This window comes from Pelobates fuscus, chromosome 10 (assembly GCF_036172605.1).
Source record: "Pelobates fuscus isolate aPelFus1 chromosome 10, aPelFus1.pri, whole genome shotgun sequence".
NCBI lineage: Eukaryota > Metazoa > Chordata > Amphibia > Anura > Pelobatidae > Pelobates > Pelobates fuscus.
The window spans coordinates 4,389,192-4,406,750 of record NC_086326.1 but is presented as its reverse complement, the minus strand read 5'-3'; the positions used below and the strand labels follow the sequence as shown (position 1 = coordinate 4,406,750).

At 36.9% G+C, this 17,559-nt stretch overlaps 1 protein-coding gene across 1 annotated transcript in view; it reads left to right on the top strand.

Moving 5' to 3' along the window:
• SLC18A2 (solute carrier family 18 member A2) overlaps window positions 1-14,850 on the top strand; it is a 114,544-nt gene extending 99,694 nt beyond the window's left edge. Inside the window, exons 11-16 of the mRNA XM_063434674.1 lie at window positions 9,166-9,244; window positions 10,008-10,059; window positions 10,880-10,943; window positions 11,175-11,294; window positions 13,894-14,027; window positions 14,497-14,850. Of these exons, the coding sequence (XP_063290744.1) occupies window positions 9,166-9,244; window positions 10,008-10,059; window positions 10,880-10,943; window positions 11,175-11,294; window positions 13,894-14,027; window positions 14,497-14,607 (560 nt within the window). The 3' untranslated portion in view covers window positions 14,608-14,850. The remainder of the gene's footprint in view (window positions 1-9,165; window positions 9,245-10,007; window positions 10,060-10,879; window positions 10,944-11,174; window positions 11,295-13,893; window positions 14,028-14,496) is intronic.
• The last annotated feature ends 2,709 nt before the right edge of the window (window positions 14,851-17,559 follow it).

The window sequence follows — 17,559 nt, the reverse complement described above, 5'->3', positions numbered from 1 at the left end:
TTCTTTATATAAACTCTATATTAAATACATTATAAAATGATACCTCGATATTTATAGCTTCTTTATATATACTCTATATTAAATACATTATAAAATGATACCTCGATATTTATAGCTTCTTTATATATACTCTATATTAAATACATTATAAAATGATACCTCGATATTTATAGCTTCTTTATATAAACTCTATATTAAATACATTATAAAACGATACCTCGATATTTATAGCTTCTTTATATAAACTCTATATTAAATACATTATAAAATGATACCTCGATATTTATAGCTTCTTTATATATACTCTATATTAAATACATTATAAAATGATACCTCGATATTTATAGCTTCTTTATATATACTCTATATTAAATACATTATAAAACGATACCTCGATATTTATAGCTTCTTTATATATACTCTATATTAAATACATTATAAAATGATACCTCGATATTTATAGCTTCTTTATATAAACTCTATATTAAATACATTATAAAATGATACCTCGATATTTATAGCTTCTTTATATAAACTCTATATTAAATACATTATAAAATGATACCTCGATATTTATAGCTTCTTTATATATACTCTATATTAAATACATTATAAAATGATACCTCGATATTTATAGCTTCTTTATATAAACTCTATATTAAATACATTATAAAATGATACCTCGATATTTATAGCTTCTTTATATATACTCTATATTAAATACATCATAAAATGATACCTCGATATTTATAGCTTCTTTATATAAACTCTATATTAAATACATTATAAAATGATACCTCGATATTTATAGCTTCTTTATATAAACTCTATATTAAATACATTATAAAATGATACCTCGATATTTATAGCTTCTTTATATATACTCTATATTAAATACATTATAAAATGATACCTCGATATTTATAGCTTCTTTATATATACTCTATATTAAATACATTATAAAATGATACCTCGATATTTATAGCTTCTTTATATAAACTCTATTAAATACATTATAAAATGATACCTCGATATTTATAGCTTCTTTATATAAACTCTATATTAAATACATTATAAAATGATACCTCGATATTTATAGCTTCTTTATATATACTCTATATTAAATACATTATAAAATGATACCTCGATATTTATAGCTTCTTTATATAAACTCTATATTAAATACATTATAAAATGATACCTCGATATTTATAGCTTCTTTATATAAACTCTATATTAAATACATTATAAAACGATACCTCGATATTTATAGCTTCTTTATATAAACTCTATATTAAATACATTATAAAACGATACCTCGATATTTATAGCTTCTTTATATAAACTCTATATTAAATACATTATAAAACGATACCTCGATATTTATAGCTTCTTTATATAAACTCTATATTAAATACATTATAAAATGATACCTCGATATTTATAGCTTCTTTATATAAACTCTATATTAAATACATTATAAAATGATACCTCGATATTTATAGCTTCTTTATATATACTCTATATTAAATACATTATAAAATGATACCTCGATATTTATAGCTTCTTTATATAAACTCTATATTAAATACATTATAAAATGATACCTCGATATTTATAGCTTCTTTATATACACTCTATATTAAATACATTATAAAACGATACCTCGATATTTATAGCTTCTTTATATACACTCTATATTAAATACATTATAAAACGATACCTCGATATTTATAGCTTCTTTATATATACTCTATATTAAATACATTATAAAATGATACCTCGATATTTATAGCTTCTTTATATATACTCTATATTAAATACATTATAAAATGATACCTCGATATTTATAGCTTCTTTATATAAACTCTATATTAAATACATTATAAAATGATACCTCGATATTTATAGCTTCTTTATATATACTCTATATTAAATACATTATAAAATGATACCTCGATATTTATAGCTTCTTTATATATACTCTATATTAAATACATTATAAAATGATACCTCGATATTTATAGCTTCTTTATATAAACTCTATATTAAATACATTATAAAATGATACCTCGATATTTATAGCTTCTTTATATAAACTCTATATTAAATACATTATAAAATGATACCTCGATATTTATAGCTTCTTTATATATACTCTATATTAAATACATTATAAAATGATACCTCGATATTTATAGCTTCTTTATATATACTCTATATTAAATACATTATAAAATGATACCTCGATATTTATAGCTTCTTTATATAAACTCTATATTAAATACATTATAAAATGATACCTCGATATTTATAGCTTCTTTATATAAACTCTATATTAAATACATTATAAAATGATACCTCGATATTTATAGCTTCTTTATATATATATACTCTATATTAAATACATTATAAAATGATACCTCGATATTTATAGCTTCTTTATATATATACTCTATATTAAATACATTATATAATTATACCTCGATATTTATAGCTTCTTTATATACACTCTATATTAAATACATTATAAAATGATACCTCGATATTTATAGCTTCTTTATATATACTCTATATTAAATACATTATAAAATGATACCTCGATATTTATAGCTTCTTTATATAAACTCTATATTAAATACATTATAAAATGATACCTCGATATTTATAGCTTCTTTATATATACTCTATATTAAATACATTATAAAATGATACCTCGATATTTATAGCTTCTTTATATAAACTCTATATTAAATACATTATAAAATGATACCTCGATATTTATAGCTTCTTTATATATACTCTATATTAAATACATTATAAAATGATACCTCGATATTTATAGCTTCTTTATATATACTCTATATTAAATACATTATAAAATGATACCTCGATATTTATAGCTTCTTTATATAAACTCTATATTAAATACATTATAAAATGATACCTCGATATTTATAGCTTCTTTATATAAACTCTATATTAAATACATTATAAAATGATACCTCGATATTTATAGCTTCTTTATATAAAGTCTATATTAAATACATTATAAAATGATACCTCGATATTTATAGCTTTTATTTAGTAGAAATTAAAGGGAAATTGCCAAAGTAAACTCTTTTTTTCAAATTGTAGTTTTTTGGTATTTGTGCTGTGGAGAGTCCCTTTATTGAATGTTGATTTGAAAGTATAGCATTCTCAGATGTGTGACACAAGAACATGGAGCCATTTAGGCGATATAAGAGATCCCTCAGAATGTTCTGCCTTGGAGCTCGGTGCTCCATCAAGGGGAATGATGGATCGGTGTTGGCCCAGACATGATTCCATACTGAGCCTGACATATAGGTGATAAACTGTTTCTAAAACCAAAGAAGGCCAACTGTGTAAAAATCTACCAATACGTCAATTCATTTGTGACCGCAAAATGAATGACATAATCGTTTAATAATTTTATAGTACGCAATGTACAATGTATACAAATATTTCACAGATAAATGAATAGTTAGAATGTACCCCCAGTCTTAGTATCAAAACAATAAGAGCAACGAAAATAACAAAAACTTTAATAGAACAACTTTAAGGAAAAAATATAATATCAAAAAACACACCACCTATTAAATCACCCCACTCAGTGAGGGTTATATTCTTTTGGTTTCAATACCTGGGTTACGAGAGTGGCTACATTTATTTTAAGAAGATATTATGGCTGGTTTCTTATCCAACAAGCTGGATAGCAGCATCTGGTGTAAAGATGCAGACAATGTCTTTTCCAATACTAAATTAGACCCTAACGCCATGACCCCGGACATTAACAGATCCTTTAATAAACTTCAGGGTCTTTATAAAAGCCAGATTAGGACCTGCTGGGAAATTCCCTTCCCTTGAAAATTACATAAAGAGGGAAATGATACCGAGGGGCCTTAGAGTGAGGAATACCCCCTCATCCTACTCAGAGAATGTTGAGCTAATGAAGGAATGGGAGTGTGCAGCTGGAACCTGTTCTAAAACTTTCATGCATATCATTTGTAAATTTGAGCAAGACAAACTTAAGACAGTAAATGCTAGTCTTGATGAGGAAATCACCACGATTAAACAATTCCAAAATGACCCTAATTTTACTTTCATGGAATCTAGGTTAAAACAAAGCCTAGATAAATACCAAGACATAATAAAATTTAGGAAACATGACAAATTTTTGAGGGATCTGAATGACTATGAGACCGGGAATATTTACAAATCCTTTAATCGTAGGATGAGACGTACCTCAGATAACACTTTAACATCAGACTATGATTCCTCAGATACGGACTCAGGTAGCCAAGTTACCCCGTCTGAGTCCCAATCACAACCCTCCACCTCCATAATGGCTCCTAACCCAAGGGGGATTCTGAAGAAAGGGGTTAATTTTTTAGCCATGGGCAATCAGGAAGAATTCCCAAGCCAACGCACACGTTATCAGACCAGGTATCCAAGGGGTGGGGGAGGAGGAGAAGGGGGGAGAAGGAAAAGGTACTAGATACCACTCAAATTTCAGGACCCGAGTCACAGGTCATAAATCTGTCATCCCATACATTGAACGAAGACCAGCTTAGGGTCCTCGGCAGGGGACTATCATTTGTACCGACTCCACCATTTGACAGATTTAGTTGGATCAAGGATCTCCACCTTTTTATCCGCAAACTGGCTTTACATAAATTTCATTCAATCCAGAATGAGAAAAGGGCTAGAGATCTTGGCTTAACGACCAAAGACTACCAGTGCCTGACTACTCTCTTGTCTCTTCTGGATGAGAACGACCCAAGTACCACCCATAAATACACCGATCTTAAACCTAAGAGTAGATATACACCAAGCTTTGCTGGCTTCAGAAATATCGAACTTTTTCTTGAAGCAGCCAGGAATGAGATCGAAAAAATTGACTTAAAAACCCTGTCCATCCGATCAAGTGACAACCTCCAAAAAAATGAACAGCGGGCCTTGAAGGCACTCCAAAGCGATAGTGATATTATCGTTAAACCAGCAGATAAGGGGGGTAATGTCGTGATAATGGATGTAAATAAATATGTTGAAATGGTGGAACACGTTTTGGGTGACTCTGAGACCTACAAAGTGATTAAGTTTGACCCGACAAATGATTATCTCCAGAAATACAAAGAAATTCTGGATGACGGCCGCAGTAGGGGGTTGCTATCTAAGGACGAATATGACTTCGTCCTTAATCGTAACCCTAAGATAGCAACCTTCTACTGCCTGCCTAAAGTTCACAAAAACAGGGAGAACCCCCCCGGACGCCCAATCGTTTCGGGGGTAGATAATCTCACACAGAACGGCAGTCTGTATGTAGATAAAATCCTGAGACCTTTTGTCGAGGCCCTCCCTTCGTATATTAGGGATACGAAACAAGCCCTAAATAAACTTTCAGAGCTCAAATTTCCTTCTACAGCGAGTCTTTGTAGCTTGGACGTTGAATCCCTCTATTCTTCCATTCCCCACGTGAGGGGGATTGAACATGTAGGATTCTACCTTAATGAGAGACCATCTAGGGATGTTCCTCATACCACTTTTGTTTTACGTCTATTGGGCTTTATTCTGTCACACAACTATTTTTTGTTTAATTCCAAGTTCTACCACCAGGTGAGAGGTACTGCCATGGGCACAGCGTGTGCTCCATCATACGCGAACCTCCACCTGGGCTGGTGGGAACACTGGATATCCACCTTAGAAAATTTGGCAGAGTACTTGCCCAAGATATTATGGTGGGGTCGCTACATTGACGATGTTCTAATTGTCTGGCAGGGCACCCCTCAGGAATTCTCTGACTTGGTCACTCTCCTTAACCACAATGAAGAGAACCTCCGCTTCACATTCGAATTTGGGGGACGCTCCATTAATTTTTTAGACGTAACTATCACCATGGATGAGGGTGGTACATTTCAATCCACACTGTACAAAAAACCAACTGCTACAAACTCGCTTCTCCATTGGAGTAGTCATCATCCAAGACCATTGAAGGCTGGTATCCCTACGGGTCAATATCTCCGTCTCCGCAGGAATTGCAGCGATATTGCAGATTTTAAACTCAAAGCACAACAACTTAGAGCCCACTTTAAGGTTAAGGGCTATCCGAACCGCTGCTTAAAGCTGGCGTATAAAAGGGCACTAGAGACCCAGAGGAGTGCACTCCTGAGTGACCAACCTGACAAGGTTGATAGGGAAACTGACAAAATACGCATGATCGCGACCTATGATGCTGGCTGGCCTGAGGTTAGGAAGTCACTGGACAGATTTTGGCCGTTACTGCTGAATGACACCCATCTCAAACAGGTCCTTGGCCCTCACATTGATATTACGGCTAGACGGGGACGTAACATCCGAGACTTGCTGGTACCAAGTCACTTTTCTACCCCAATACAACCAAGAGCCACCTGGCTAGGTACCCCACCCTGTGGCTCATACAGCTGCGGTAGATGTGTCGCTTGTCGATACATCTCCAAAGGCTCAAAGACCGTAACTGATAGCACAGGTGAAAATACCGTAAAGATAAAAGATTTCTTTAATTGTAATACCAAGGGACTTGTATATCTTTTATCCTGTGCCTGCGGACAGAAATATGTAGGCAAGACCTTCAGGGCCTTCAAAGCGAGAATTATGGAGCATATAAGGTCTCCGAGGAACCGTTTAGATACACCAATATCTAGACATCTAAAGGAACACCATCACGGTGACTCTAATAACCTCAGATTCTGCGGCCTTGAACTAGTGAAAAGGAACCAAAGACGTGGTGATTTTGACAGAATCCTTAGACAGAGAGAATCCAAATGGATTTATCAGTTAAAAACACTCCAACCGAGAGGTCTAAATGAGGGTTTCTCTTTTGCCCCATTCATCTGACTTGTCTATAACATTTTTATGATGCTTTCTTTGCTTTTTTTGTTTATTAGTTTATGTTTTGAACCATGCCTTTCTTGTTTTATTACCACTCCTTCATAATGTATAATCAACTTAGCTCATAACATTTGAATGGACCTTTAATTTTCTTTTTTTCTATTGATACATAATATGTCACTTATTACGAATTATGCCTCTCTTAAGTGTTTGCCCCCACTAGATATCGAACGTTATGATACTCGGGCTTACTAGCCACCTTACAACATCCACCCACCCCCCCCCCCCTTTTCTAAAGAATTTTGGGGATGTGGGTTGAGACGGGTAAACCCCTACCGTATCACGATAGATATTAACCACAGCTACTCAGTAGCAGAGCCGATTTATCATCCACTACTTTTACCATCCTTACAAGGTGGACTGCCTGAGTTGGTAACTAAGTCCAGACGCATGCGCAAGAATAAATACTCATAAAACACAAAGTTCGCACGCATGCGCCAATACTTGACGGCAAACTGCCGTGAGCGTATCGCCCAATTCTGAGTTTTTGGCGCATGCGCGGACAGACTGACATATACTTTGTGCGCATGCGCCGCTATCTATACGCATGCCCACAAGCGGATATTCGGCCTGGCCCGAAGACTAAGTTCTGACGCATGCGCAAGTGGAGGCTCTGTACCCATGAAGGGGGAGAAGTTCCCGCGCATGCGCCGGGGAAAGGGACATGCGCACAACACCACCAGCGGTAATTAGTGGATGCGGCTGGCGGGCAATTTGAAACCCCACCTTCTACTGGATTAGTAGATGGTGGGGTATATAAACAAGGTAAAGGGAGGCTCATTATGTACTACTATTTGCCCTTGAGAAAGGCGGTGAGACCGCCGAAACGCGCGTTGGGCAGTTTGTTCCACATGATTGGACACACTGACATACTTTCGATGCTGACTGCTTTGACAACTTGAGGGAAACCTCACAGCCCTAGGTACAGACTAGAGGGATTATTCTGAGTTAGGAGCAGTAATGGTAATTGTATTATCTGCATAACTCTGTTTAGACTCAGTCCCTTTCATTACTTTGTTTTCTCTGTATATACTGTTTGATCTCACTTTCCTTTCGATTTACTTCCTTTTGGTGCACTAGATTTACCAGGCACTTTTTGATATTGGATTTAACTTAAGTACACCTTAGGATTCTCGGAAGCTATTATACAGATTTAACTAGATATTAGCTGTTCCTAGGAACACTGCAATTGGGGGAATCCCCCGGCTTTTGTGCTGTTTCCTGGCATTAATCAGTGACAGGTAGGCTGAGGTTCCAAGGGAAGCTAGATTAGCAATTATGTATCTTTACAAACTATATTGTGTCTAGAAACTTGATACACCAGTACTTTTTGTGATTGCTGTTGCTACTTGCATTCCAATAGGTACCCAGCCACACTGGTTCGCCAGTCTACATTTACAGTCGCATCGTATTATCTTGTTTTTAACCCTCACTGAGTGGGGTGATTTAATAGGTGGTGTGTTTTTTGATATTATATTTTTTCCTTAAAGTTGTTCTATTAAAGTTTTTGTTATTTTCGTTGCTCTTATTGTTTTGATACTAAGACTGGGGGTAGCGGTAGTGAGACTAAGGACCCCGTTTTTACGGGGAACTCTTCGCACTCCCTCCGCTTCGATAGTCATATTTTCAGGGTTAAGCCCTATACTACCCCTGTAACCCCTTTTTACTACCGGTCAGAGTTTTGCACTTTGACCGATAGTTCTTATGATAGTTAGAATGTATATAACATGTTATAACCAGATACAACGCTGCAGTATACGGTGGTGCTTTATCAAGCAGTTGCGCCTTCTTTTAAGTCACTCTGAAATGCACTTAAAACAGACTTTTTAAACCCACTGAAAATGGAGAGGGGGGAAGGAATACAGCCGGTATAGTTCATAGTTGGCCCCGGAAGCTGTGTTGTTGTTTTTTTTTTTACTAAACTGTGAATTGTGGTGGGTGTAAGCTAGTTGGGAGAGTAACCAGATGGGAGACTTTCCCACTGGTGCAGTTTGGCCTAAATTTGGAAACTCAGGCCTTTATTTCCCCTCCCCTCCACTCCCTCCCCCCCCCCCCTTTTAGACCCTATGCTCTGTGCCCCTGTAAGCCCCCATGGTATCATTATAATGTGCGGTGAGCTCTTGGTTTCGTATTCCGGATATTAAACCTGAGCAATCTATCATTTCATTAATATTTCATTGATATTGACTGATAAGGAGAATTGTGCTTTTTCCGCAGGTGTAGCTTTCATTCCAGCCAGTATCTCTTATCTCATTGGAACCAATATCTTCGGCGTGCTGGCTCACAGGATGGGAAGGTACCGTTCATTATTACTTTATTACTGTGTGTCACAGATATAATCAGCGGACGACTCTGGCGTCAACAGCAGCTCTGAATGCCGGACATTTCTCAGACATTTTATATTAAAACAACAAGCAACCCATACAATGCCACTAAATTTTACAAACTTTCCCTCAGCTATAACGAATCTAGGTACATTTCAATGACGTGATTCATTACAGATCTTAAACTCACCGTAATAAAACTCTCTCCATGCAGACGACAGGATGTGTGTACGTGGAGTAATGGCGCAATGTCGAAATACCTTGGATTGAGCTTGTAGAATGATTGATTCAAATTAACAGAATGCAAAGAGCTTTATCTTAGTCCAAACAGTGTCAGTCTCTAAACTGTAAGAAAAGACCTTAATTGGCTTGTCAGGTCATAAAAGCAGGTCAGCTGTATTTATGTTGAGACTATAAACTTTTAATTTAAATGAATGTGAAATACAAAATTAATCACAGCCCCGATATCTATTTTCCCCTGGCTTTTTTTTTAAAAATGAATTAGTCTTAGACAATCTTAAACAGGTGATGGACTTGACATGCAGCCTCTCACCCCTTTCTTTTGTCCTTGAGAGAATAAGTTCCCATTGGTGGTTTGATAGTATTTTGTGGGGTACAGACCACTTCCTCCCCCTTAACTCGGTATGTTCAGCCTCTGCATGTCACTAAACAAGTATCTATTTACCAGATGACTATTGTTCTCTGTGTCCCAATGAATTTGCTTCCTCTCCGCAGGTGGCTCTGTGCTTTCATCGGAATGATTATGGTTGGAATTAGCATTTTATGTGTAAGTACTCTGAAAAGTCCCACTTTGTAGAATATATTATAAATGTTTTGCTGACCACTAAGACGCTAAAACAGTCCATGCCGAAACTCCCTGCACCCTAAACACTGACTGGCAGCAAAGCTTTCTAAGCATGACTCGTTCTTTTTAATTTTTAATATTTAGGTGCAATTTAAATTGCGATATTTATTTCATAGCATTTATTGCAGAGGTTGAATATTCTGTGTTTTTCTTTTTTTCTGATGTGAATTGTCAATGCTGGTGGTCTTCCCACTATGTACTACGTTTGCACTACTTTGCAATTTAACACTTTCAGACTCATTTTAAAACAGAAACAGACATTTGAACAGCCCTTCCCCATAAACACTTTTCAGAACTTTTTAACAAAAAAGCTGAATTTAAAGTATATAAAGATAATGTTACCAGCCTTTAGATATTAGGGTACAAGGTAATTTCCATTATCAGACAACTCCATTACAAATAAAGACATCTACCAATTGCTATTGAAACCACGGGGGAGGTTGTCTAAATATTTCTCGATTTTAGACCTTTGACCATGGATTGCATACTTTTCTCTGCATGGGCCTTGGAGTTCAACCAATGTAGTTTCTCTATTTATTGTTATGATTGAAAATCAAATAATCAATCTTGGGAAATGAAGGAACTGAAGTTAAGTTGGGGAGCAGTTCCATGTCGAGACTTGTCTATTTACTACAGATATTGTGATCACATTGTTACCTCTGTCCTTTAGCAAACAGTAACTGCGCATATTCGAAAGTCTTCTTATTTGTAACGGTTTTATATTTTCTATTTTTCCACCTAGGTACCATTTGCAAAAAACATCTATGGCCTAATTGCGCCAAACTTTGGCGTTGGATTTGCAATTGGTAAGTTGTGGAAGGAACATATCCCCAATCTGAGGGCACAGCACCAAGTTTGAAAACATTGTGTCTTTTTGCTTACAAAGAATTTAGACTTCAATTAAACATGCAGAGTACCTGTAATTAATTTAACTTTGTATTCTAGTTAAACGAAAGCAGTGCAGGTTGGAATATTATACTGGTTACAGGTGACAATGAATCAAAACTCTCTACTAAATGTGTTCATTTACCTAACAGGTATGGTAGACTCTTCTATGATGCCAATAATGGGCTATTTGGTAGACCTGCGCCACGTTTCTGTTTATGGTAGCGTTTACGCAATCGCAGATGTTGCCTTTTGTATGGGATTTGCACTCGGTAAGAACTGAGTATTTTATTGTGTTTATAGAGCTCCATTTTCTAACTATTGAAATTATAAAGAAATAAGGGCCACCTGATGGGCATTGCTGCAAAGGGACCCGGTCAGCACCGTGGCCGATTACTTGCGCGACCGGGTCCCCGTAGTATTGGATGCGGGGAGGAAGTGTTAAACGGTAATTTCCTCCCAGTTTCATCCACAAAACTCTGCGCTAGTGGGAGAGAAGCAGCAGTTGGCAGTGAGCAGCTTGCCCCACACACACCAGCTTCAGCCAGCAAGTCACCCCCCTGCTGACAACTGATATGTGACTGCACATTAAAAAAATGGCATGTGTGTGTATGTGTGAGTATCTGTGTGAAATCTTTGTGCTTTGTGTCAGTTTGTATCTGTGTGTCAGTGTTTGTGTCACTGTGTGTATCTGTCACTGTGTTTACCTGTGCCGGTGTGTATCTGAGTATGCACCAGTGTGTGTATCTGAGTGTCACTGTGTGCATCTTTCAGTGTGTGTGTGTGTGTATGTGCCTGTGCGTGTATCTTTCAGTGTATCTGTGTGTCGGTGTATGTGTTTGACAGTGTGTGTATCTGTGTGCCAGATTCATACACACTGGCACATACAAACACAGATGCACACACCTTGATACACAGACACACACCTTGACACACAGATACATACACACACACACACACACACACACTGTGTGTCAAGGTGTGTGTGTGTACCTGTGTGCCACTACGTGTATCTGTGTGCCACTCTGTGCCAGTGTGTATCTGTGTGTCGGATTCATACACACTGGCACATAGAGGCACAAAGATACACACACCTTGACACACAGATACACACACTGGCACATACAAACACAGATACACAGGTACACACTGTGCCAGTGTGTGTATCTGTGTGTCAGATTCATACACACTGGCACATACAAACACAGACACACACACTTTGACACTCAGATACATACACACACACAGATACACACTGTGTGTCAAGGTGTGTGTATCTGTGTGCCACTATGTGCCACTGTGTGTATCTGTGTGTCAAGGTGTGTGCATCTGTGTGCCACTATGTGCCAGTGTGTGTATCTGTGTGTCAGTGTGTATGTTGATACACTGTCAAAGGGTTCCATGGGAAAAATTAATTGGGAACCCCTGATATAGACCATCTGTTTCCTGCTATGTCCACTAGGCCACATTCCAGGTTTTATCAGTATTTCCTAAAGAACAGAATCTGGAAATAACTCAATTCTGGACTCTTGGTGTGTCTTGAGGGTTGTGTTGAGATCCACTAATCTAGGTTGTATCCACTGTATCTCCCGATATAGGCTGTATCCATTGTATCTCCCGATATAGGCTGTATCCACTGTATCTCCCGATATAGACTGTATCCATTGTATCTCCCGATATAGGCTGTATGCGCTGTATCTCCCGATATAGGCTGTATCCATTGTATCTCCCGATATAGGCTGTATCCATTGTATCTCCCGATATAGGCTGTATCCACTGTATCTCCCGATATAGGCTGTATCCATTGTATCTCCCGATATAGGCTGTATCCATTGTATCTCCCGATATAGGCTGTATCCATTGTATCTCCCGATATAGGCTGTATCCATTGTATCTCCCGATATAGGCTGTATCCATTGTATCTCCCGATATAGGCTGTATCCATTGTATCTCCCGATATAGGCTGTATCCATTGTATCTCCCGATATAGGCTGTATCCATTGTATCTCCCGATATAGGCTGTATCCATTGTATCTCCCGATATAGGCTGTATCCAATGTATCTCCCGATATAGGCTGTATCCATTGTATCTCTTATATTTCTTGCTAGAGGCTGTATCCATTGTATCTCCCGATATAGGCTGTATCCACTGTATCTCCAGATATAGACTGTATCCATTGTATCTCTTATATTTCTTGCTAGAGGCTGTATCCATTGTATCTCCCGATATAGGCTTTATCCATTGTATCTCCCGATATAGACTGCTCTTGGCCAGTGTACCCTGTCCTCGTTTGTGTATTCTATAGCTACCATAGAAGGGTGCCTTCTCCATGTAGACTGTGGCTTCTGATAGCCTGGCTTAGTAACTCAGCCTTCAGAAAGTAAACCCAGACACAACTCAATATATTCCTTCTTCATTACTGAGACAGAGCCACGTGGCCAGCTAAGAGCAATATGAACCCTGATGGAGAAATCTCATTCCTTGCATTTGGGATTCACTGTACCTTGTAGGAGTAAAACCGGAGTCCTACAACCGGAGGATATAGGAAACATCCAGTAAGAAGGACTACCCCTGCTTTCAGTGCATAATACCTGGACATATCGGAGTCTTCTACTCTGAGGATTATGTCACTTACCCTGTTACTCCTTGTAAGGGGTACCTCCTAAAGATACCAGGTGTTTCCAGCAAAAACAGTCATAATCTGATCTATAGTATTAAAGTAAATACTTTTTGGTCGGACTATACACAGTAGTCTATATAAAACACTGGATATGGTTTAAGCAGGCAGATAGGACACAGAGCTTTGGTTGACATTATATGCATTCTTCAGAACGGAGAGTCTTACTTTAATTTTTTTTTTAATTCCTCAGGCCCATCTGCTGGAGGCGCTATTGCTAAATCCATTGGGTTCCCCTGGCTAATGACTATTATTGGAATAGTAGACATCCTCTTTGCCCCTCTGTGCTTGTTCCTTCGGAGCCCCCCCGCCAAGGAAGAAAAAATGGTAAGCAGATATGTGAAATCTGATTTTCTTAATGGGTTTAACCCCTTAAGGACACATGACATGTGTGACATGTCATGATTCCCTTTTATTCCAGAAGTTTGGTCCTTAAGGGGTTAAGCAGATTGTAAGCTTTCCCCAGATAACACAATGTATTTGTGTTTGACTAGTTTTGCTCATTCTATAATATCAGTAGTTATATAATTTTGCTGTTTAATTCACGTATGGAATAATGTTATATGACCATTCTTAAGAAACCAAATAGCCCTGTCCTAATAGTATAAATTCGGGGGGGGGGGGGGGGGGGGGGGGGGGGGGTGGCAGGGGCAGGGGTAAGATGGGCTGAAGATTGTATCACAATATGTTATGTTATGGTCATATAATATGTTATGGTCATATAATATGTTACGGTCATATAATATGTTATGGTCACGTTTGAGGTCTTCAATCTGCTTTTTTCATTTAATTCTAGGCAATTCTCATGGATCAGAAGTGTCCGGTAAAAACAAAAATGTACATACAGAACAGTTCCCAGCCTTACTACGCAGCCGAGGAGGACGAGGAGTCAGAAGAAGACGGTTAACATGTATATCATTGGCCGCTTGTACAGCACACATTGTATTCCACATCTCATTCCAAGAAACCTCTTCTTAGTTGTATTAACAGTGACATTGTTTTCAAGAAGCCAAAGGTTTGTCATTCACCCCCGCACTAGGGCAGCTTTTCATGTTTGGGGCAGACGGAGGAATACCCATAGTATCATATTCACTGAACACAGAACAGTGGGAATTGTACCCACAATGCAAAATGTAGATTTAACAAAGATAATGTAATCCTTTAAATGGGATATTGTTTTCCTGTCACATATGGCAGATATTATTTAGGAAACAAAATATTTGATATAAAACCCAATCCCTAGAATCGTGTATATTAAAGGACACCTGTCATTAAACATTCTCTTCTTGTTTTGGATTCTGGGTGGGCAAACTAAAGTGGAATAAGAAGTCTTTTTTAACTAATTTGCATATGGCCACCCAGAATCCCTTGCAGTAGTAACATCACTGCAAACTTGAGATTTCTGTGGAAAAGCAAGTCGTATGGCTTGACTGGTGTGTGCAGATCTGCGTTTAACGTATTGACTATATATTTTTTTACATTTATTTTTTTTAAATCAGTTTCATCTATGTAACAAACTTTTGAGAAGTGAAATATTTATGACAGTCGTCCTTTAAAAAAAGAGTCCTAGTTTTTAAGAGAAGGTCTAATACATCCCTGGACATATAAAATGTATCTATATCCTGATTTAATTAAACGTTTTAATGCAGTTTCAGAGATCCTATCATAGCATTACCATTTGCAAACATGATAAAAATTCTCTACATATTTTGTGTATAATTTACTGTAATTATTAGTATATTGAAAGCACACGATTCGAGAAAGGTATCCTAATACTAAGGGTTATTAAACACAATGTTTAAGATCTAATAATGTTAAAGATTAACAAAAATTAGAGAAGGTGAATATTTTTTCTGATTATTGAACAATTTACCATTTATGATTTGCTCCTTGTTAGTTTGTTGTTGTTGGTTTTTAAATCAGTGTACAATCTTAATTAGATATGGAGCTTTCCCCCCCAGTTTCTGCAGCTATTAACCAAATGTCACCAAGACGCCAGCCTCCCTCTTGGGGTGAAATGCGTGATCCATGACTACAATTGGTGTAGCTTGTCCAGGGACAGGAAAATGGCTTGGATTACACAGAAAACTTTAGCCCTCCCCGTATACCTCGACGTATGGGATACATAGTCCCAAAACATGGCAGTAGCTTCATTCATGAAAATAGATTAAATCAGTTTATATATACACTGTAAGGGTGAAGGCTAGGGAGCAAGGATAAGATAGTATAATATCATTTTGTGTATAAAATGTGAAATACTATAGGCACCCAGACCACTTCATCTCATTGCAGTTGTCCCTGGGTGTATGATCCTTGTCCCCGAAGCACTGCAGTTGAAATCATTGCAGTTTTACAGAAATTAAAATGTTTATATGGCAGGGTTAAGACTGCCTCTAGTGGTTGTCTACCAAACAATACATCCAGTACCTTCTGAATACCCCATAGGAATTCATTGATTCAATATTTCTCTAGTGGAAAAAATGAATGTGCTCCCCATGCATGTGCATTAGGTTCTACTTGGCGGTGGTGGAGAGACTTCATCCTGCAATAAGGTGAGAGTTTAAAGGGTTATTTAACCCTTTGGGTGCTGCCATGGGGGCTAACACTAGTGTGTTTGTTTGCTAGTAGAGGGATAGGCAATATTTGACAATCCAGATTACAGCTCCCTTAATGAAGGTCGCAATGTCTGGAATGCCAATGCTAGCCTACCCAACGTAAAAAATGCCTTGCAATTATTCCAGAAGACCTGCCTTTTCTGATAAAGTGGATCCAAACATGAAAAGCTACCTGCGATACAAGGAAACACGTTCAGGGTTATTTGCTTAACTGTGAATTGTTGGGCATTCAGACTGATTTCACATTTTAGACCACAATAGCCGAATTGGAAAAATTCTTCAAGAAGCTACGTTTCCCGTTTGACTGTTTAGCCTAAAATGTGAAACTCACGTTGAGTTCCCAACAAGTCCTGTGTTAGTGAATATCGGTGATACACAGTAATCGTGCCACACACAGCATTGCAGTTCACATTGCTGCCAACTGCCTTATTCAGAAAGAAAATAGCCTTTATATAGCCATTTCTATAAATATTTTATGTATTTAATTTATTACATATTATACAATATATTTTTAACTACTGTATGTGTAATGTAAATGTGTATAAATGCATAAATCCAGTATTTATAAAGTATTTGTTATGGTTACGGAGTTGGCTTGATCAACGCCATGCCCATTGTAAGTGATTTAATAAATAGTGCGAAGGGGATTGGATCTACTCGTTCTCATGCTGCAGAGTAATAACACTTAAGAAAATATCGTTACTGAAATACGCTGGTTTGGGGTGGCGTTACGCTGCTGTTTGTAAAGTATGAATGGTAATAGAGATGATAACATCCCTTATCTTGCATAAAGGGTATAAAATATTAGTATAGAAGCGGTGTAGCAAGTATGACAAAAAAATAAATAAAAATTATGAAACTCCCTGTTTTTGGCCTGTAGTGTAACGCACGGACGTTCCGGTACTGTGAGCCTGTGTTGGTGAAGCAGGTACAGTTTGTTTGTAATATTAGGAGGACAGACACAATATCCTACCTGAGAAAGCTTAAAGGAACACTATAGTCACCTAAATGACTTTAGCTAAATAAAGCAGTTTTAGTGTATAGATCATTCCCCTGCATTTTCACTGCTCAATTCACTGTCATTTAGGAGTTAAATCACTTTGTTTCTGTTTATGCAGCCCTAGCCACACCTCCCCTGGCTATGATTGACAGAGCCTGCATGAAAAAAAATACTGGTTTCACTTTCAAACAGATGTAATTTACCTTAAATAATTGTATCTCAATCTCTAAATTGAACCTTAATC